The sequence below is a fragment of the Copadichromis virginalis genome, linkage group LG23 (assembly GCF_057382275.1).
Source record: "Copadichromis virginalis isolate Kocher_CV1m ecotype Utaka linkage group LG23, C_Virginalis_male_GT1.1, whole genome shotgun sequence".
Taxonomy (NCBI): Eukaryota; Metazoa; Chordata; class Actinopteri; order Cichliformes; family Cichlidae; genus Copadichromis; species Copadichromis virginalis.
Genome location: NC_140639.1, coordinates 45,095,475 through 45,116,972, shown reverse-complemented (window position 1 = coordinate 45,116,972; position 21,498 = coordinate 45,095,475). Strand labels below are relative to the sequence as shown.

Genomic DNA, 21,498 nt, shown 5'->3' with positions numbered 1-21,498 from the left:
GGGTCTCGAGTAGCTTCTAAATCATCAGAATTTTTCTCATACATTTAAGAAAGTCTCATATAGAGGATGCACAAATATTTACTAATTTAATTTAGCACATCAGCCTGGGCTCACCTTATTTTCCTTTCTTCTCTTTTTGTTTTTACACTCAGTACACATTTCTATCATCCTTACAATGGGCATGTGACTGGGACATACTGCTTTATCATATTGAACTTTGAACCTCCTACCATTCATGTAGAGGACTCAGGATCAGAATGACCCTAAAGCATGCCTAACATATTGCATGCAGCAGGACATCCCGGTTATTTGTCACATTGCATTTGACGTACAGTGTATTAGGACATCGTATGGTAGTGTGGGTACTGGAATGCACCCAAAGGACATAAAAGGAAGCTGGGCAGACAGGACAGTGCAAGAGAGGGAGGCTTTTTTTTAAGGGGTTATGGAGTTTAAGAGGCGGTGCACAGGTTCAGTGCTGAGTATATTTAGAGAGAAGTAGATGAACCTTTGAGGCATTTTGGTTTGGTGCCCATCGTCAAGATGAAGTCATACGTGCTCCTCCCAGCCCTGCTGCTGTCTCTTGGATGCACAGGTGAGTAACTTTCTGTCCTGATCACTTCAAAATAAGATTCAGTAACTTCACCTTTCCCTCCTCCTCGTCTGTGACTTTGAAGGCATCCCACTTCACAACTCTGAGCTGCAGTCTGCGGCAGACAGCGCCCTGGGAGCAGCTTTGGCAGAGGTCAACTCTGTGTATGCTGCCAGCCACCTTTACCGGGTCACTACAGGCTCTGTCGCAAAGGTGAGCCTGTTGTGTGCTTAATGCATTTAACAGTATGGCAACAGCTGATTTGTCCTGAATATCCCACGTGTGACAGGTCATCCCCACGGGCCTGGACACCGTCGACCTGCTGATGGTTTTTCGGATTAAGGAGACTCAGTGTGCAAAGACTTCCCAAGACGACCCTCAGGCCTGTGCCTTCAGGCCCGGCTTCTTTGTGGTGAGACATTTAAACCAATGCTTTCCAAATACTTCAGTGAGATAATAAATAAATTAGCCACGTCAGAAGCTGGAATATTATGTGGATGGTTCCCTGTGAAGGGCTGATATCTGTATCCTGGTGTGGACACATGTTGACTCAGTGCTACAGCCTGTTGTTTACATTGGCACGAGTTTACTGGGCCAGAATGTGCCCCTGTGTGATTGACGGGACAGCGGCCACCAGGTATTTAAAGAAATATCACACAGACTAATAAAGCAGGGTTTTTTCTTGTTTCTTTCTCTTTTACCCACCTTCAGCCCTCCTTCACCTGTTCCACCCGGGTACGAATGATGGCCAGGTCTCCCCAGGTGGTCTCTCTGAGGTGCGGCCACGATGGCAGCTCCAGCTCCAGCTCAGAGAGCAGCGAGGAGGTGAGTCAAGAGTCAGAGCGGCACAAATTAAAGAGCCAAACAGTTGTTGCCCTTTATGCACAGCGCATGAATACCCAGGCTTTGTTTCCACAGGTGTTCTTGAGAAGGAGACAGCAGTTCAATGCCCCATTTGCTAACAGAGGTAAGCACATTTTCACATTTTCTTTTGTCTTTTTCTTACAGTGATCTTTATTTAAAACGTTTTTGGATGTTAAGTGCAAATAAGTGGACTAACAACCTCAAAACTTTTGGCAGTCCCAGCTCCAGCTGCACCTTCAGCCCAGCCTGGCGGCTCCCGGTACAACCAGTTGGCAGAAGACCGACCCAGAGGAGACACTTTCAGCAACTATGTAGTGTGAAAGTTCAGCTATCCATGACTTTCTTTTAGGTGCTGATCATATATATTAAAAAAAAACTGAATTAAGATATTTTGCAAAATTTTTTTGTCCCCCTTTAATTCTCATTTAATTTACAGAGCTGCTGAATGATTATTGAAACACAAAGAAAATATACCTGTTTTTCTGTCTGTGAAGGTTCTCAGTCATCCAGGTCCTCGTAGTCAAAGGAGCTTGCAAAGAAAAGCGTCTGGACTTCTTTAAGTTACTTGACGTTACGAGAAGCTTCAGTTCTAAGGTCAAGTGGCGGAGAGTCCCAGATATAAACCTAGTGGGAGTTTCCCCCCACAGAGGGACAAAAGGACCCCCTGATGATCCTCTAATCGCCTGAGCCAAGGTGTGAAACTGGGTGTGGGTCCCAATCAGCCAGAGTTTCGGGTGAGTTCATTGTGGGACTCTGGGACTCTCCACCACTTGACCTTAGAACTGAAGAAGCTTCTCGGATGAGAGGTGAAACGTCTTCAAGTAACTTAAAGAAGTCCAGACGCTTTTCTTTGCAAGCTCCTTTGACTACCTCTTTTTCTATTTTTAATTTCCATTCGTCAAACGTTATATTGAGCACCAATAAGTTTAGAGTGTAAGCAGGGGCGGTCCTAGCCTGTTTGGTGCCCTGGGCGAACACTCCCTCTGACCCCACACATAAAACATATTAAGGATTGTACATTAACATATTTTATTGTAAAAACTGTTTCGGAACCATGCTGATTTTAACCAGATAAACATACAAACACACACGCACACATATATATATGGAGAGAGCGAGTATGCATAGTAGTACGGCTAACAAACAGCCATTATAATTCGTCATACGATGAGAACAGGACAAATCAAAGTTGACAATGACTAATTAATATTGTGCCGAACACAGTCCAAAAGATTCAATAAGCTACATCAGTGTCTACTGTTTACTATCATAACCAAGTGGCTAACAAACATCACTATACCTACTAATTAATGTTATCTTGTTGTATCTCTGTTGTGGTCAGTGCTATCCTCTTTGCTGTTGCATGCCGGGGCAGCAGGTTGAGGGTCACAGACGCCAACAGACTAAATAAACTTATCCACAAGACCAGTAATGTTGTGGGGATGGAGCTGGACTCCATTAGGGTGGTGTCTGAGAGGCGGATGTTGTCCAAGATAAGGAAAATCATGGATAATACCTCCCACCCACTCCATGACATGCTGGCTAATCACAGGAGCACGCTCAGAGAGACACTGATATTACCAAAAAGCACCACTGACCGACACAGGAAACCATTCCTACCTGTGGCCATCTCCCTGTACAATTCCTCCATCTAATACACTCTTTTTGCACACGTTTTTTTCTACTCTGTAATATTCTTGTCAATTTTCTTGATATTTATTTATAATCAACTCTGTTAATCCTTGATATTTATAATTGAGTGATCTGTATATATTAGTGCTATTTCTTAAAATCTGTAACATAATGTATTATTTGGAGTTTAGTCTGTTACTGTTACTATTTTTACCATTTCTTCTTGGAGCAACTGTAACTCAAGTTATTTCCTTAGGGATTAATAAAGTATTGTGATTCTGATTGTTTCAGGATGACCTGCCATTATCCAATGACACATCTGCTTACCTGTATCTTTTGCTCGTTTCTCCTCCTCTTCTTTTCTCTTTTTTCTAAACTGAGCACCTGATGGCTTTGAACTTTTCTTGTCCATCTTCCATTGGTTTTAATTTTGCACTCCAGTATGAACACCCATCCCCCAGCCCGAGGATCACCACAACATAATCTAACACACCTACACCTTAGTTCACAGATTCACTTTAGTTTATTTCTGGGATTTCACACAACCCAGGAACAAATCATGAATACATAATGGGCTCTGATTTACATTATGAATGAAATGTGCTCTATTTGGAAGCAGCCGCCCCCCTCCCCTTTTGACAGGTTGTATGTGAGACTTTAGATCATTAAACTGTAAATTATAAATTTTAACTTGTTATTGATCCCTTTACCCCGAGTCCTAAAACGTATATTTATTTTCTTACTCTTCTTATATTTATTGTTTGTTTTCGTGCACTGCTGTAACTGGAGCCTCGTTGTCTCCTCTCTCTATATACTGTTCTGTATGTAGCGGAGATGACAATAAAGTTTACTTTGACTTCAGCAGCAGCAGCGAGCATGCGCACCGAGGGCTCTGACGCTCACTTTTCGCGTATAGAATTTAGAAAAAAACATTAAATGCAGTGCAAATTATAAGTCTGTATCATAATGTCTGCTGTTTTCGTGTTTGTTGGTTTGTTTTTATTTTTTTATTTTGCGAGCTGGTTATTAAATCCCCCGCCGCCCCGTCCTGTCCTCCCTGCCGCAAGCAGAAGGCGCACGTCGCAAACCGATGGCGCCCTTAGTCCTCGCAAATGGGCGATAGAAAACCGACCGGTGCCCATGCAATCCCCAAAATGCGCTGTCATGATGTCGGGGCAGCATGGGTGCAAGCAACTTTCTTTTGCCCGTGTCGCCCATATCAAAAACCGCTACTGAGTGTAGTGTAGGGTAGGATAAAACCACTAGAGGGGGTGTGTGACCTACCAATCAAACAAGTCGGTTGTAAATTGCACTTGAATATAACACATCAAACAAACATCCAGAGATGTGCAAAGGTCTTAAGTGACCCCTCATTTCTTTATATTATGGTAGGAAAATTGGAAGTAGGTGCAATTATTTATTAAAAAGTATGCAAAGATACAGGGAAATACAGTATGTAAGGCAAGAACAGAGTTTGTACAATTCTAATGAGCTTTAAAGTCAATATTTGGCATGACAACCTTTATTCTTCCAGTCTGAACCCTCCAAGGGAGCTTTCATGTCATGTCTTCAGGAATAGTTCTCCAGGCTTCTTGAAGGACATTCAGAGCTTTCTTTGGATGTTTCTGCCTTTTGTTCTGTTCTCTGTTAACATGATCCCACACTGTTTCAGTAATGTTGAGGTGCAGGCTCTGGGGAGGCCAATCCAGGTATGGTTCTACTGTGTTGTTTAGGATCACTGTCCTGGTGAAGACAATGAAGCTGCTGCCAATCAGAAGCTTTACAGATGGTACTGCACGATGGATCAAAGTGTTATGTGCTTTGTATGTTCATAACTTCTATCAGTTTTCACTCCAACACCACTGGCTGAAATGCAAACCATGACACAGCTTTCATCATGTTTTATATGTGGCTGTCCATACTCACTGTTGTACCTCTAATAATAAATAAATTACCATTAAATATTGCCATTATCTGTGGCATTTTTCATAAATTCAACTCAAGAAATGGAAACGATGATGCGTTTTTGACAGGCTGCTAGCAACAAAGAGAATTTAAAAGTGGTTCCAATTTGTTTTTTGTGTAGACACAAACACTGGCTCATCCCACGAGTTAGTTGCTTTTTTTATACTTCAATGACTCATAGGTTAGTGTTGGTGGCTTAACAAAAATATTCTTCAGAAAAATGGTCAGATACAACAACTGGAATGAAAATGAGTGAAGAAATGAGTGAAGAAGGAGCCAACATCCAAATAAAAACTTTGAAGAAAGGCTCATTGGAAACAAAATAAAAAGAAATGAGGGGTGACTCAAGACTTTTGCACTGAACTACACATAATCTTTAAATTAATTGAACAAACGACACAGAGACGGGTTGAGGTCTGGTTTAAACATTTATATTGTGATTTTCAGTTTATATGCAAGAGGAAACATTTACTCTCATCTGCAAACATTTTTCTTCATCTGGCCCCACGTGTTCGCCTCAGCACATCGATATAACTTACATACTGTACTGCAGCAAACATCCCGGTAAGGACAATGACGCTCAGTTATAAGAAAGAAAAAAAAAGATACACTGTCTTCAAGGCCTTGTATGGAATCTACACCACCCCACACCAAAGCCAGTCTAAATGATCTGAAATATTCATGATATGTCATCCTGGCACACACGGACATGTCGAAGGACAGCACTAGCACCCTAAAAACGAAGGCATCGCTGCTAGAAATGGAAACCCTTCATAGTCGACCCTCTAGATAACCTCCGACCCTGTGCACCAAGAGATGGAGCAGCAATGGCACCACGAGGAAACGAGATTCCATAGACACAAAGTTGAGTTGAACATTCAGATGATTTGTGTTATAATAAACTACATGATTCGATGCTCTGTACATTAACCGGATAAAATGCATCTCTCCTTCGATACTTCACGTGGCTGAATCCAGCCGGTGCTCGCCACTTCCTGGACGGGGAACTTAAGAAGGCGGCGGGGGAACCAACGGTAACGGAGCAGCAGCTGCAACTGTACAGATACAAACTGAAGGATAAGGTCCGAAATCAAGCCAGCACACAGGGAACTCACACAGTCCACAAAGATAACCACCCCAGGCCTCCTCCTCCTCTCTCCTTTTCTACAAAGTCCAGTACAAGTTTTGCATTAAATTAAATCCAGCTGCACAGTCCATGCCATTTTTTTTGGAAACCTTTAGAAGATACTTCCTTTCTGTTTCGACCTCTGTGCAAGACTTTAAGAGTAAGGCTTCCTTCTGATTTGCATTTGTCAAGTGGTAAAACAGTCTAGAAACGCTTAAGACAAAAGATTTTACTGAATCATTGCCTTTCTTTTCTTCCAGATACATTCCATTGTGCGCTAATGTTGATCTGCTCCTCTCTAGGCTTTAATCTATTTAAAAGACACTTACACATATAAAAAAAAAATCCTTCCATTTACCAATCTTTAAATAATTTTATATAAAAGCAAACCTGACAATCCCTGTTCCATGAAGGCCCTCCCTAATGATGATTAACTACTACCACCATACCATCACATACGCATGCATGCACTCAATGCATGGATGCACGTTCAGTCCATTTCTCTCTCTCTCACACACACACACACACACATGCACGCACACAGCTTCATGTTTTACAGCTTGTTGTTTACATGTTGTCCATGCAGTACCAAAGCAGAGAGATCATGATGAGTTTTTGTTGTTTTCTGTGTTGCGTCTCCAGTAACGTGGCACAAACTTGTGGCAAAGAAGCAGATGCATGATTTGGCTCAGACCTGGATCCAATAATATTTGCACAAAGTCTTATTATTAGTGTTTACTCAGAGCTGCTTGGTGTACCAGACAAGTGGGGTTATACCGTACGGGGCAAAAACTTCATGTTCCAGAGAGCTTGGATAGTTTAGACACCTCCAACTTAACCTGTTTGAGTCTAAAGTGTCCCAGTATTGTAAACCTCACTCATCCAGAAAGCCAAGCAATAAAAAAAATGAAGAACTAGCAAACACTAATTGAAGATGGTCTGGTTTGGCTTTTAGTATATACACAGTCATTTATTATCGTGTCCCCAGGAGAAGAAAAGAGTAGTCCACTAATGCATTTTTACTTCACTATATCATTTCATTGTCTATTCATTAGTCTTCATCGTGTCCTTATCGACAAGTTCAACTACTATCCAGTAAGCTTGGTGCCATCCCCTCTTTTGGGTGGGGCAGGAGGGGGTCCTCGTCGTAGTGTTGCATAGCCTGAGATGTTTCCGGACATATAGCCACCGTTTCCTCCGTTGCTTTGCTTTCCTTGGTCCAGGAGCAGCTCAGGAGGCGGCGGGGGCAGCGCCATGTCGTCCATGGTCCCCGCGGGGTCCAACTTGCCTGAGAGGCCGGCGGAGTTGGTGGAGCCCTGGCGTCCCACTGACTTTCGCCTCAGTGTCCTGTTCAGATCCTCCAAGAAGTTGGGCTGGCCTGAGCTACCTTTTGGGGAAGTCGGTGGAGGTGGCGAGAGCGGAGGTGGTTCTGGGGTGTTGTTACTACGCCGCCCGAGCGTGGGCGGAGGAGTCTTTTTCAGGGAGTTCTTTCCCCATGTTGAGTTACTGACGAGGGAGATGGGTGGTGGTGGAGGAGGAGCCTGGGGCTGGGGATTCACCACTGCTACTCGAGGAGGTCCGCCCGTATGGGCGTCATTACCTGGAGGTGGTGGAGGGGGGAAGAGCTCGGAGGCAGGTGGAGGAGGTGGGAAGTAGGCGCACTCAGGAGGTGGGGAAGGGAAGTCGCCACCAGACTGCTTTGCCTGGCTTACCTTGGCCTGCAGTGCCAGGGGCAGGTTAGCCAGGTTGAGCTTTCCTGGTTTTGGGGGAGCAGGAGGTCCATTTGAGGGCTCCTTTGAAGGCGATCCATTGGAGGGAGGACATGAGGAGGGAGGGGCGGTGTTGCCTTGGGGAGCAAACTTGCTGAGCAAATTTCTCCTGGATTCCTCGTAGGAGTTTGAGGCGTTGGACTTGATGCTGGAGTTCCTCTGGGGGGTGGGAGGAGGTTTCTTGCCTCCAAAACTAGAGGAACCAGAGGGTGACCTCCTTATGGGGGAGCCCATGTTTCCAGAAGGAAGGGGAGGAGGAGGTGGCGTCGGACCTGTGACTGGTGCTGGGGGAGGTGGAGGAGGAGGAGGAGGTGGTGGTGGTTGAGCAGGGAAGCCGGTGTTGCTGTCTGGAGGAGGAGGGGGGAATTCGGGAGACTGCAGCTGCTGGCCACCCCCACGCTGCCATTTTGGTTTGGTTTTAACTGCAGGGGGAGAGAGTGGGGCTTTCGAAGCCTCCATTTGATTGCCTGCTTGGGATGAAGCTCCTGGGAACTGACTGGCTAGCTGTTTCACCAGAGACATGGTGGGAGGGGCTCCTGTGGAAATGGTTGGTGGCTTAGACAAACTATGCTGCTTAGGCAGAGTTGGAGGGGGTTGAGTGGAGGTGTGGCCTGTCTGGAGGCTGAACTGCTTCTTAAGGGGTGCAGGTAGAGGAGGGGGTGGTGGTGGAGCTGGGGTCGGGCAACTCATTGTAGCAGGAGGCGGGGCAGGAGGGAAAGGGGAGACTGGTGACATGGGCTTGGGGGCAGTATGAGGGAGAAAGCCTGGGTTGAAGTTTTTCAGTGGTGCTGCAAGGGGTGCAGGAGGAGGTGGAAACTGGGCCGGTACTTGGAACTGTTGAGGAGGAGGAGGTGGTGGCGGCGGTGGCGGAGGTGGAGGAGGCGGGGGTGGTGGTGTGGGGGCAGGTGGTGGGGAATACTCGAGCCCGCCGTTTGGAGACGGGAGGTCCCGCGGCGGGCTGGGAAACCGCTCCTTCAGCGCTTGCTTGAGTCCACTGTGGTAGACAGGCTGACTCACGGGAGCAGCTGCAATAGCTGGTGGCGGTGGGGGCGGCGGAGGGGGAGGAAATGCAATTCCATTGGTCTGTGGAGCAGGCAGAGGAACTGGCGGTGGAGGGATGAAAGCCGGTGGAGGGATGAAAGCCGGTGGAGGGATGAAAGCCGGTGGAGTAGCCGGACTGGGTGGGCCCAGTTTCAGCACAGCCATGGCAGACCCGGGGGTTGGCATGGACGGTGGAGGGGGAGGTGGTGGTGGAGGAGGCGGGGGCACATTAGTCCTTGCAGCAATGTGATTGACGTTTGGTTTGATGGCCTGCAGTGCAGGTGGTGTCAGAGTCGTGGGCAGAACCTGCTGGGCTGTAGCAGGGAGGTGAAAAGGTATCTTGCCTCCTTTCTGGTTCTGCAGCCTGGTGATGGTGCTGTATTTGTACATTGTGAGAGCCGGCGACTGATATGACACCGTCTGGACTGGTGGAGGGGGTGGGGGAGGCGGTGGTGGAGGTGGCGGAGGTGGAGGGGGTGCGGGAGCTGGTTGCTGCTGCTCCTGTGGGGGCATGTGGTTGTAGTTGCTGAAGGCCTGTGACTGTTGCTGCTTCTGCAGCTGCTGTTGATGTAGTTGAGCAGACTGTGGTGGTTGTAGCGGTGGCGGTGGTGCTGCCTGCGGTGGTGGTGGCGGAACTGCCTCCTGAGGAGACGGATGCTGGGGAGGCAGGTGCTGGTGCTGCTGCTGCAGCTGAATTGGCGTCTGGGGTTGCACCAATGGGTGCTGATGCTGTGGGGGGTGCTGCTGCTGCTGATGTTGGGGGTGGGGCTGAGACTGAGGCCGTGATGGAGGCTGCGCCTGAGGCTGCTGCGGAGGCGGCGTCAGGGCTGAGTGGTCAACTGAATGCTGGCTGTGATGCCGGTGGCTGTGGGAACCGTGCGGCAGCGTGGCCCCTCTGGATGCCTCCATTCTCATCTGCGGAGAACAGAGCGAGTGTTAGGCTTTGTCACGTGACTCACACATCCTCCTGCAAACACGCGACTTTAACACGCTGAAACTCATACCTTTGAGTTTTCCTCAATCTGGGTACCCCTCTTCCAGGCCTCTGAAAATATGGAGCTCACCACGCTCTGGGAACGCCCATGAGAGGAGCCCGTATCCACCCCGCTGTCAGAATGGCCCGAATGATTCGACTGGGACTCTGAAAAAACAAATGAAAAACTGTAAAAAGGCCTCTTATCAATTAGTAATATTGGAAATACATCATAGATGAGTCACAAATCCTTCTTAAAAATTTAAAAGATTTGACATAGAATATTTATTATGTACATCTTTTTGCTGTTTCTCAGCATTCTCCAACACAAATGTGTTTCTTTTTAGTGAATCAAGCGAGTTAAAAGTCTAGTGCCTGTTTGCATTCTTGTTCTGTGTTCAGAGTGACCTCTAACAGTAGTGAGCATGTCTGAATACACTTTACAATACGCTCCACTTCTATCTGGTAGCATAACTAGCATAACTTAGCATTGACTTAGTAAAAAAAAATGGAAGTGCTTTTGTTTTTAAAGCTAAATTGCTTCCATGTTGAATTAACTATACACTGGACATGATGATGCGTTTAAAGGAGCCATTAGTGGTGCTTAGCCTAGCTCGTGAGCGAACCGGGTATGCTGGCGGAGCTGGAGCCAGATCTGATGCTAGACGTAGAGAGAGAGGACCAATCGTAGGCTGCCTCTGTCCTCTTCATGGCTTCCTGGTAGTTCAAATACAGCTGCTTCCCATACTGTATGAGATCGAAGAACACAGATGCATTTCATAAATTAAAACAAAACATTTATCTGCTTATTTCTTTGCCTTGAACAGTAACTCTGCTTCAAACCAACCTTTGCGATGCGGATTCCATTCACCCACTGGTGCAGCGTCCTCACATCATCGCAGCACAGATACTTGATGTACTGGGACTTCTTCTGGATTTGTGGATGCTGCAAATAAAACAAGTATTATGAACATTAAGTGCTCTGCACAGACACTGCAAAACGATTCAAAATAAAAGGATTTTTTTAAACAAATAACATGTGCAATTGACATCGAAGCATCCTCTTGCAATTTATTAGACAAGTGCTTATTCATTACATTAAATGCAGTCAGTAAATAAACTTTCTATTCTGATTAAACTAATCCAATCAGCTTCTTTGGAAAAGATCTCCAGAGACATTTTCTAATAGCAGACTAATGGTACTAAGTGCATGGGGGTAACAGTGAAGCGCTAAGACTGCATATCTCTGGGGACTACAAGAACCATTTGATGTGTTCAAACCTCGACTTTAAACAGATGCAAAGGAGGACACGTGTACATCCCACCCATGTTATAATGCCTCATTTCTCTTGTTATAAATTTCTTCAGATATGCAGACATCTAATTATTTGACTTGCAAAATGTGTTTACAAGATCTGTATCACACACAGAACTGGACATCATCTGTAGCTTTCTTAGCCAAGTGCTCATTTGTGCCGGTTTAGGTCTCTGGAGGAACATTAAGACCTGCTGTTATTTGCAGGCCAATCAGGACAACGCAACGTTTCACCATGCAGTTACAGGGATTCACCTTCAAGGCCAGGCAGTAGTCAGTGGGAGCTTTGTATTTGCTGCGGTAGTCCTGCCCGTAATACACGTTAACATGGTCCAACTGCAGGAAGCACACGAGATCTCTGGATGCCTGTGGAGAAAGAGAGGCAGGGGACGGTGTCATGTACTGATGCGTGGTTGACCTAAAAGAGACCGCTGTTGGCTGCTGCTGCTCTGTGTGAAGAAACTGAATTTTACCCACCACGTTTGTGCTGTCGTTGTATAGAAACATGGAGCTTCACTCAAGCTGTTTTAGTGCATGAGTGAAGCAGTTGCAGAATGGCTTGAAATAATTATGCAAAGTCCTTCATTTGTCTACGTTTTGTGTGTATATGCTATTAAAGGTCTAACTTACATCTAGAATGCCCTATTCAGTATCAAAGCTGGGACTGAAATGTACTATGGGACTTATACATGTCTCCATGGTGCCACAGTGAACTGCAAGTGTTAAAATTTGAAAATTACTTGGGAGGATGGTGGTGTTAAAAAGGGAGCATGTGCACTCAAACGCCACGCACACAACTGCTGTTCTTCAAAGTGATCAAAACCAAACAGGAAATGCCACAAATCATGAGTGGATCTGCTTCTCATAACCCTAAATGCCACATTTCTGTTCCTAATCTTCATTTCTGCGTCCGAGTAGCATGATCGTACACCAGCCGTCACTGACCTTGGCTTTGCCTTTGGGGACATAGTAGATCCCCGAAGCCCTGAGGAGGAAGTAACGCTTCTTCCATGACTTTTTCCCATCTTCTTTGAGCCACAAGATGCCCTCGATCTCTGGCACAGACACTGAGCCACCACAGAAACATTCCTGAAGTATTGCACAAAAACCCATTAAATAATTCATCTAAGTAACGCTCCAGATTAGCAGGAATGATAGAAACGTCTGCAGTTTGCTTTATAAAACACCATCTTACCTCTAATAAAGCCTCTTTGTTCCTGTCGGCCATTTCTGATGTCTCCTTCCGCCCCAGCAAATAGTTCTGGAAGCAATTGAGTAAAACAGTGAAGTCAGTGGAGGGATGGGAGGGGGAGAAAGTCTCACCTTATCCTATGTGTAAATAAATTATTCACTTTCACTTGCTTTGACCTACTTCTGACACTCCTACACAAACACACACACTGTTATTCACTCTCTGGCTCTATGCAGGCACTCAGCATGCATAAACAATGCTTCTGCGCGTATAACATACACAGTCGGCATTTGCACACCGAACGCAGAGCAGTTAAAAGAGGAGAGGATGTTATCTGCCCCTCGGTCTGTTGAACACGCCACCATACGTGTGCAGCTTTAACGTAATGGGCGGTCACCTGAGGGTTCTTGAAGAGGGCGTATTTCTCAATGCGCTCTATGAACATGAGCTTGTTGTGGCTGTCCCGGGTCCAGTTTAGCAGATTCTCCACCAGGTTCTCGTGGTCCTCAAAAATACGCTCTGAGAAAAAGGAGGAGCGAGAACAGGTAATGAAGAACAGGCGAGAACAGGTTTCTTTTGCCGCCCTGGAACTGGGGCCGTGACTATTACATATTACTCTGTGTATTATGCTGCGAGAACCCCTGAACTTCGACCCTATGCTACAAGCGCAGATTAAAGCAAAACCATAAACAATGTTTATTCAACTCAGGCGATTGCTCCCTTACCCATCTGCAGCTCAGTGATGGTTTCCACCAGAGACCAGTCAGGGCTGTATCCACAGTGGGACTTATCCAGCAGGCTGTCTAGCACCTGCCTGACTGTCTGCCGCTCGTCTACCATCATGGTCTTTGAGCTCTCGTCGGACATGTGGACCCTGATCACCAGCTGAGGAAGGCCAAGAGGGAAACGCTAAAACATGATATCAATATGTAAGATTTATCGTCATGCATGCGTTAGATCGGGGAGGGGTCAAACATAAGGCTTGGGGGCCAGAATTAGCCCAGCAAATACTCCAATAAGGCTCAGCTTTGGAAAATGCGGAGGGAACGGTAAACCTCAGCCTCCTAGTAGATGCTAAGAATTTGGAAGTGTTAGGTGATCTTCAGGAAATTTGACCTTTAACCTTCATGTCAAGGTCACTGGAATTCAAACTCTTCTGAGATTTTTAAATGGTAAACAGGATGATTCCTATACGGCGCTCTTCTACTCTCCCGGAGCACTCAAAGCTCTTTAACATGCCTCATTCAATCATTCACACTACCATTCTTAAAAGCTTGTAAGTGCTTACTATCCAACATTCACACACATTCACACTCTAGTGGATACATCGGTTAGTATCTTGCCCAAGGATATTTGGCATGCAGACTGGAGCAGATAGGGATTAAATCGCCAACCTACTGATCAGTAGACCCACCCCACATTTTGTATTTTAGTAGATACACCTATGGTATCAATTTGAAAATATTTTTTTTGTGTAAAAAGCTGAACATTTTCCAATTTGTAGCTTCAGTTTAGTGAAAGAATGACATCTTATCATGTGTTCATGAAGATCATGACCATGTCCCACATATGGCCACTAAACATGACTACGAATATGGCTGTAGTTTGGGCATCTTTAAGCAACCAGAACACGAAAGCTTAAACTAATCTGAACGCGACACACTCGCACACGTGCCAAATCCTGGATCACACAATCGCAGCCTCGATGTGTGAAACCAAATAAAGCCCCGGATTCCTTCACCCTCCTGCATGTCACCTCCCACTGCGACCCCGACGTCCAATCGCGTGCCAGTACGGATGATTGAAGTGAAGCGCAGACCAATGAGAACGCAGGGACAGCGATGAGTCTCAGACATGGGGGGAGTCTGACCTACATTTCTCACAGGAGACCCCCCCCCCCACCACTCAGAGGGAAAAAAGTTAAATTAAATCTAACATCTAAATCCTTTAAGATCCATTTCTTATCCAGATGAAGTCAAACTGCTTCGGTGAAATTCAAATCATTGCTGGTCGTGTAAAACGCCGACAACAGGGCACGAATAATTTAGCACGTCAAAGCTCTCCTGTGTTAGCTGAGGTTTTTTTTCCTTCGCGTGTCCTGTCTGTACCAGTACCCTTTATCTAGCCATACTCTAGCTCTGTTGGCTGTAAAACTATTGGGCTTCAACCATTCATTGCATGCAAAAAAGGACACCATTCTGTTAAATGGCATTGGTCTCATTCAAAGAGACTGTTCATTCACCGGCCTGGGGGGGAAAAACAAAAGGCCTGCCTGTGTGAGGAGTCCCGTATCGACCTCGCAGTGGAAGCAAACTGTCAGTGTGGCAAGGCGCTCCTGTTGTTCAGCTGATACGCGGGATAAATAACATGTCTTATGTGGATCTGCGTTATATTTCTGAAGCCCGTCTCCGCTTCCTTGCTCCCTCCTCCAGCAGACGCACACACATAATCAAACACTGCAATGACCTATTTTCTGCATGCTTCACTGCCTCGCTGTGAATGAAGTTCACAAAGAAATGCGGCGTGCACGAAATATGACAAGACGGCAATTATTCAAAGTCAGAAGGGCTTCATATCCCTGCACTTTCTAAGAGTCAGCGAGTTAAGAGGTGGTTCTACCTTTTTGACTTGTGCCTCCTTGATTTTCTCCAGGGCGACTCTGATCTTCTCCGCCTTCAGTTTGGCAGCTTGCTCCTCCTAGATGAACGCACAGGAGTGTGTTAATACAGCACGCACATTAAAAATGCCTTTTGATTTTATAGCCTCATCCTCGTCATACATCCGTCACTCCTTTGGCAGGAATAACACATGCAGCTATGCACAACTTCATGAAAAAAAGCATCTGGAATGATGGCGCCTTGTGTCACGGGCAGAAATCTAAATTTCCCCCATGCTCCAGGCTGCTTACCTGCCCCCTCCAACAAGATGCCATCACCTCCATTCCTACAGGTTGTGTAAGCTTCCACGTGTGTTTTATTACTTTAGCGTGAGTGTTCAATTAGACAAATAGACAGAATTATGATAAAAGACGCCGTGGCGGCATTGGCTCCTCAAAAATGGTGCTCCGCTTGCTGTATATGGTTTCATGCCGGATTCATGTGGAGCTGCGGCGGTTTCTTTTGATCATGCTATACAGCAGAAGGGGAGACAATAGTAGAAGATCCCTCAAGGGTGAGAGGCTGCAGATGAATGCAGAATCAGCTCAAAGAGCATCCATGCAGCCAACTTAAAGATGCGAACCCCCCCCAAAAAATGCTCAAAATGGGAAATATCCAGATGTGTCCGTAACTTGATTTAAAAATATGACAAAAGCGGTTTCTTCTATTCAAATGAACAAAAATCTGTTTGCCACCTTTCACACCAAGATTAAAAAAACAAAAAGTTATTCCAGCGTGATTCCCAGTCGATCAAAGTCCGCCTTGCATCCACATCTGCCGTCACCCAGAGATGACAGCGGTCGAGCTAGCTGAGACGGTGCTGAGCGAGGACTTTAGTGATGGCATGGGTTCACTCACACGCAGACATGTGTGGCCAAGACGAGCACAATTTGACTAAAACGCCAAGTGAGACAGTAGGGAGGAAAATGCCCCTCCCCCTTCCCGCTTCCTCCCCTCTCCATCACTCGTTTCCTCTCTTTACAGCAGATGCAGGGGTTTGGGAGCGTACCCAATCGAGGGGAGCATAATCCCCACAAAAAAAAGGTACCAGGAGGAAGGGCCGCCCAACCAGCAAACTCCGTTTAAAGGACCCTGAACCCTTTAGCCAATCGGGACGAGGCGGGGGAAGACCATGACCGACTATGGCCCTGAAGCTAACTCACAGAGACAAGGACGGAGAGAGTGGGTGAATGAGAAGCTGAGGTGCTGAATATTTGAAGTCATGTGTACACACGAGCATGTGTGTTCAAAGAGAGAGGGTGAGGGGTATTAACAAGTGCTCCCCAAGCCTCTTATCTCAAGAAGCCCCTGCCCTCTCCTTGACCCAGACTGCCTTTTCCACATGACCGACTCTAGGGCACACACACATTAAAGCTTTAAAACCAAGAGTGTGTTTGGCCAACACATAGTGGCAGGCTTTTACCCACCCCAATGTGTGTGTGTGTATAAGACTGAGTAAGAGCAACAGTGACCAAGAGGTCACGCGAGTTGTACAGATTACAGTCGGGAGTCAATTTGAGTCCCACTGTGGGTTCAGCCCCAGAAATGTCAGCGTGGACAACCCGCCCCCCTCGCTCTCTCATCTATTATTCCCTCTCTACACGACACATACTCCCTGCTTTTTATTAGACATTAGACCGACTCCGATTCGACAGGCGTTTACCCTTCCACTTTCACAGTGAGCCACACCAGAGCCAATTTAAAAAAAAGAAAAACCTCTTCTGCCTAGTCTGTAAAAAAAAAAAAAAAAAGAAAGAAAGAAAAAAGAAAAAAATCTTGGCAGCCACTTCCTTTGATGTTTTTCCACTCTCTCCCGCCTCGCTTGTTCCCAAGCATCCCGCGCTCATTCAATATTCTGATTCACGAGCGAGGAGAGGGAGAAAACTTGTGAGTCCAGGCGATCGCGGCTCGCCTTCTTCTGTTCTCTGGTGGAAAGTGTAACACTAACACATAAACCCCCTCACAGCCTGTAAAGATGCAGGCTATCACTCCTCTCCCCTTAAAAAAAACAACAACATAATATACAGCTGAGTGCTCTGTTTACAGCAACAGGCACCAATGTTTTGAACCACTGACTCAATCCAAAAGATTTGGTGACTATGTCCGTGTAGCATCTCAGTTATCGTGGTATTCTAAGGAGCTTGGTGGATGTCACTAGGGGGACATGTCCTTGTCTATGGCACAACATAGAAGAGCCACCTCGAGAGGACAAGACTCAGCTGTACGTCTGCATCTAAAGGACAAAGGTCACTCTTTCAAGGATCCCAATATCCACATTTTGGACAGAGAAGACAGATGGAAGAGGAGCGAAAGAAGCCATCTATGTCCAATGTGCACGACAATCCTCGAACAGAGGGGATGGCTTACAGCACCAACTGTCTAACACCTAAAATTAAGGACGGCTTAACGCCCACTCATATCTTGCGTCAGTCGATCGCAACAGGTCACATGATAGGGTGAGGCAAGGTCCACCCAAAACCTCTGCTGATAATAACCCTTTTTCACACCTTAGCTCATGTGACGATGAACATGATCATCAAGAAACTTAAAGAAGTCCAGTCGCTTTTCTTTCCCAGCTTCTTAGATAAGGTGACTGCAAATCTTATATCCAGCTCTAAAACTTGAGGGCAGATGAGCTGACAGTGTCGCTGCCGGCACCCATTATATTCAAATAATAAAGGACATCACTGAAAGGGCTATTTTACTGCCAACAGCCACTAATGGAGATCTCTGTGTGGAAAAATGCACTGTAAACTTTCAGTTTCTAAAGACACACACTGTAACATTCTCTTCTAGTTAATCAGCATTATAGAATTTAAGGATTTAATATCCAACCAACTTGGAATCAGCTGATTTGTACTTTCTTGCTATGCATTGTGTATTAAAGGTGGGATAACTCACAAGCAATGAGCTCCAAACTACAAATATACACACATATGCTCAGCATAAACTTTGCAAAGAAGCCAAAGGCAGCGGCCAAAGCATCTACTCAGAGGTTAAAAGAGGTGATGGGAGCATCAGACACGACTTGGATTATAGAGACATTTGAATAACAAAACTAAGCTGGAGTCCAACTTAGATTTGTTTTTTCAGTTAAACACAAATTCCACTTTTGGCTAGCACGTAGGGTTATTATCTCAACTATGGGTGAATCAAGTAATGGTTTAGTCTCTATAATGCGAGAAACTCATTGTGAGCAAGCTCCATCTGCTGAAGACTGTGACATGTGACCAAAACCCACAGAGAAATCTATCAAGTAGACTTTGTTCACATTTGTTTTGCCTCTTGTGTAACCAGTTTTTCTAAAGCACAGATGAACCTTTCAAAATAAGACAAAGGCAACAAATCATGCCATTTAAAGCCCTGCAAGCCCTGGTTTCTGTTTCAGACTTCTAAACAACTCAAAATATTAAAAGTAATGATTTAATACTGTGTAATAAATGCTAATACATTAAATTTTCCCCTTGTAAGCTTTTATTGCTCAAAGACTGAGTGCAAATCAAAAGCCAGCAACATGAAGTTAGAAAGAAGGATCGAACAAAATGAAGGCCCACAGACAAAACACCACATGTGGAAGCATGTTTGAAAAAAATCCTCTGTTCTATAATCACTCTCAGCATGGACTTTACCAAAAAGACGAGCAGAGCAGAAGACAGGAGCAATGCACACAGACACAAACACGAATGCACAGGAGAGGAATGAAAGCAAAAAGTGTATGAGGAAGTCACCTTGGTCAGGAGGTGAGAAGGCTTTCCAGCTATGCTTTTCAGAATGAGCGAGGTTTCTTGGTCCAGATAGGAGTGCTTGGGTGGAGGAGAAGATGGGGGAGGAGGATAAGAGCAGAAGAAGAGACAAAATATAGAGAAGTCAGTGCCAGGTGATTCTGTGAGGCTTATTAATCACAAGTGTTTTGATCTGTTTTTGTACAGAGAAGCGTGGAAGCGAGAGAAGGTTTCATTAATGCGCAGCAGCGATGGTTGTCATTAGATACAGCTGTTGGAAAAGAGGCAATGATTATGAGAGAGAAAAGCGTGAATACACGGTATATTCTCTGAAACCTAGACTCCACAGCTACGCTATCACACCACACACACACACACACACACACATCAAACACACACACAACAGCTCAATTGTAAAAATTCTGTTGCACCTAACGTCCATTAACCTTGAAACAATTAACTGTGCACACCAACTGGAGAAATTGCTCAATCATTCACAAACACACACACTTACGGTGGCCCGATCCACTTCGCCCTCTCGCGAGGTGAAGTCAAGCTGCCGTCTGGCCGGCTTACTGTTGGCTCGTCGCAGCGTGACATGCTGGAAAAGTCGGGTGGGTGCAGGCAGGTGGGGTGTGTGCGTGTGTGAGGACAGAGGCCGTGGATATAAGAAAGGATGCAAACACAGACAGTGTAAACACATGCAGGCGAAAACAGGGGGGACATGCGAGAGACTGTCATGGCCGTCCGACCACGGCATTGCTTTTGTTAGTGAACAATAGGTAGGTGTTGACATTGTAATCCGAGTCACACTTGAGATTGCAATGCATTCACCGACAGCATCGAATGCACAATACAGAGGCTGCATTGTGCATTTACTTTGGATAGACTTCAGGCATGCAGTTCCTTCCAATCAGTATGTGTGTATAAACATGCTTGGCTTCATTAAGGTCTATGCTTAGTACTTTCTCACTTCTCCTGACTTACAAACTGAACTGACCGCAGTCCTTGTGTACATTACACTTACCGTCACATCTGGAAAGACTCATTTAAACCGTCTGATACGTCTATGTGTGTGTTTCAGTGTGGCTCGTACCTCTGTATTGGTTTGGTTTTGTCCTTGTGAGATTGGGCTGCCCTGGCTCTCCACCTCTCCTCCTGTCACTTTATCCGTATCCAGGGAGTCCATGCTCGAAGCTGAGGCACATGCTGAGTTCACACTAGACCGCTGGGATGGTGCGTCCTGCTCGGTGACAGCACCGACCGAACCAGTCCTCCGATGCTGCCCTCCGCCGCCGGACGATCCGGACGAGGGCCGCCGGATGGTGCTGGAGGAAAATGAGGACGAGGAGGAGGAAGAGGAGGACGTCTGACGTGCCGCTTCATCCATGCTCAGGGAGGCCTTCTCTAGCTGAGAGGTGATGTCATCTAGGGAGATGTTAGAGGCCGCGGGGCGAGCAGTGGCGCTGCCACCTCGTACCGTGTTGGCCGGTGATGCTCGAGTACTGCTGCTTGCACTTCCTGTTGGGGCGGGTTTCAATTTGACAGTGAAATTAATATTTGATTGAATTAAATATTGACACAAGAAAGATCTCAACAAAACTGACTGTTTTCTACAAAGCTTCACCTTTTCTCTCTCTGTTATAACTTTGCAGGTGTTTATTTCTCTCAACCCCAGTTTTACACTTTTGTTTCATCCCACAAAGACTTCCTTCTTTTTGATGCACAGCAGTGTTTCCTAACCACAGGGGGTATATTTGTGTTGCAGCTAGGGGGGACATGGAAAGATTACCAATGGTATCAATTTCAAAATCCTAAACATGAAAAAATGGTTGATATAGGTAGCCTAAAATGTGGATAAGTAATTGAACTTGTTTGCTAAATGCAGTATGTATATGGAATACAAATACAGCTGCTGAATAAACAGCAAAAACTACAAGCTAGCTAAGAGCATGAATAAAAAGGTGGAAACCAGCAGTGTAGAGCAGGGGTGTCAATATAAGGCCAGGGGAACAGAATTCCCCCCCCCAAAGACTCCAATCTGGCCAGCTCGATGGCTTTTGAAGATTTCAGACTTTAGTTTTACAGCTCATACTGCCCTACTTTTTCTTACATTAAGATATTTCAGGGATTTTAAATGTGTAGTTAAAGAAAGGGGAGTTCCACAGGTCCAGCGCACCTAAGATCAAAGTGGGCTGCATTGTATATATTCCTCCTGATTGCTATTTATTCCTGCTGTCTTACTATTTATATTTTATTCCTGCACAGTTGGTGTGGAGAACCCATAATATGATTGTACATGGACAATGACAATAAAGGGTTATTCTTATATTCTATGTGGGCCACCCATGGTGTAAAATATGGCTAGCAGGTAAGCTGAATGTGATGGTTCAATAACAGATGAAACATTCCCGATCAAGTTTAAAATTAGGTTAAATGAAGATGAGGTGGAAGTGATGGAAGGGCTCTTGAGCTCATCTGAATGGGCTGCAAGCTGGAAGCCACTGCTGCACAACAATCTCAGACATCATGCCTTACAATTGACTACTATCTGAAAGGATACCAAATGATAACAGTCTCACTTCTTCACATTGAGTATCAAATTGTTTAGGAACTGCACTTTTTGTTTTAAAAGCCCATAATTCAGCAG

At 45.6% G+C, this 21,498-nt stretch overlaps 2 protein-coding genes across 4 annotated transcripts in view; one reads left to right on the top strand and one right to left on the bottom strand.

Moving 5' to 3' along the window:
- The first annotated feature begins 460 nt into the window (after window positions 1-460).
- spp2 (secreted phosphoprotein 2) lies at window positions 461-1,845 on the top strand. Its single transcript, XM_085449314.1, has 6 exons — window positions 461-595; window positions 678-805; window positions 882-1,004; window positions 1,304-1,417; window positions 1,511-1,559; window positions 1,673-1,845. Exons 1-6 carry the CDS (start codon window positions 544-546, stop codon window positions 1,774-1,776), a joined length of 570 nt encoding a protein of 189 aa, XP_085305440.1. The 5' UTR covers window positions 461-543; the 3' UTR covers window positions 1,777-1,845.
- A 3,623-nt stretch (window positions 1,846-5,468) lies between these two features.
- raph1b (Ras association (RalGDS/AF-6) and pleckstrin homology domains 1b) overlaps window positions 5,469-21,498 on the bottom strand; it is a 39,700-nt gene continuing 23,670 nt past the window's right edge. For 2 of the 3 annotated variants that reach the window (XM_085447870.1, XM_085447871.1), the window contains exons 6-18: window positions 19,945-20,369; window positions 19,363-19,449; window positions 18,855-18,929; window positions 15,089-15,166; window positions 13,195-13,354; window positions 12,867-12,988; window positions 12,473-12,538; window positions 12,223-12,366; window positions 11,533-11,643; window positions 10,810-10,908; window positions 10,589-10,709; window positions 9,994-10,130; window positions 5,469-9,904 (exon numbers count right to left, since the gene is read on the bottom strand). In XM_085447870.1, the coding sequence (XP_085303996.1) occupies window positions 7,268-9,904; window positions 9,994-10,130; window positions 10,589-10,709; window positions 10,810-10,908; window positions 11,533-11,643; window positions 12,223-12,366; window positions 12,473-12,538; window positions 12,867-12,988; window positions 13,195-13,354; window positions 15,089-15,166; window positions 18,855-18,929; window positions 19,363-19,449; window positions 19,945-20,369 (4,262 nt within the window). In that variant the 3' untranslated portion in view covers window positions 5,469-7,267. The remainder of the gene's footprint in view (window positions 9,905-9,993; window positions 10,131-10,588; window positions 10,710-10,809; window positions 10,909-11,532; window positions 11,644-12,222; window positions 12,367-12,472; window positions 12,539-12,866; window positions 12,989-13,194; window positions 13,355-15,088; window positions 15,167-18,854; window positions 18,930-19,362; window positions 19,450-19,944; window positions 20,370-21,498) is intronic. The other variant, XM_085447872.1, reaches the window with a different exon arrangement.

Excerpts from the sequence above, each read along its gene's own strand:
- spp2 (XM_085449314.1), top strand. The coding sequence starts at position 544 with ATGAAGTCATACGTGCTCCTCCCAGCCCTGCTGCTGTCTCTTGGATGC. Across the intron at positions 596-677 it reads GCTGTCTCTTGGATGCACAG|GCATCCCACTTCACAACTCT; the intron begins GTGAGTAACTTT and ends GTGACTTTGAAG. Across the intron at positions 1,005-1,303 it reads TCAGGCCCGGCTTCTTTGTG|CCCTCCTTCACCTGTTCCAC; the intron begins GTGAGACATTTA and ends ACCCACCTTCAG.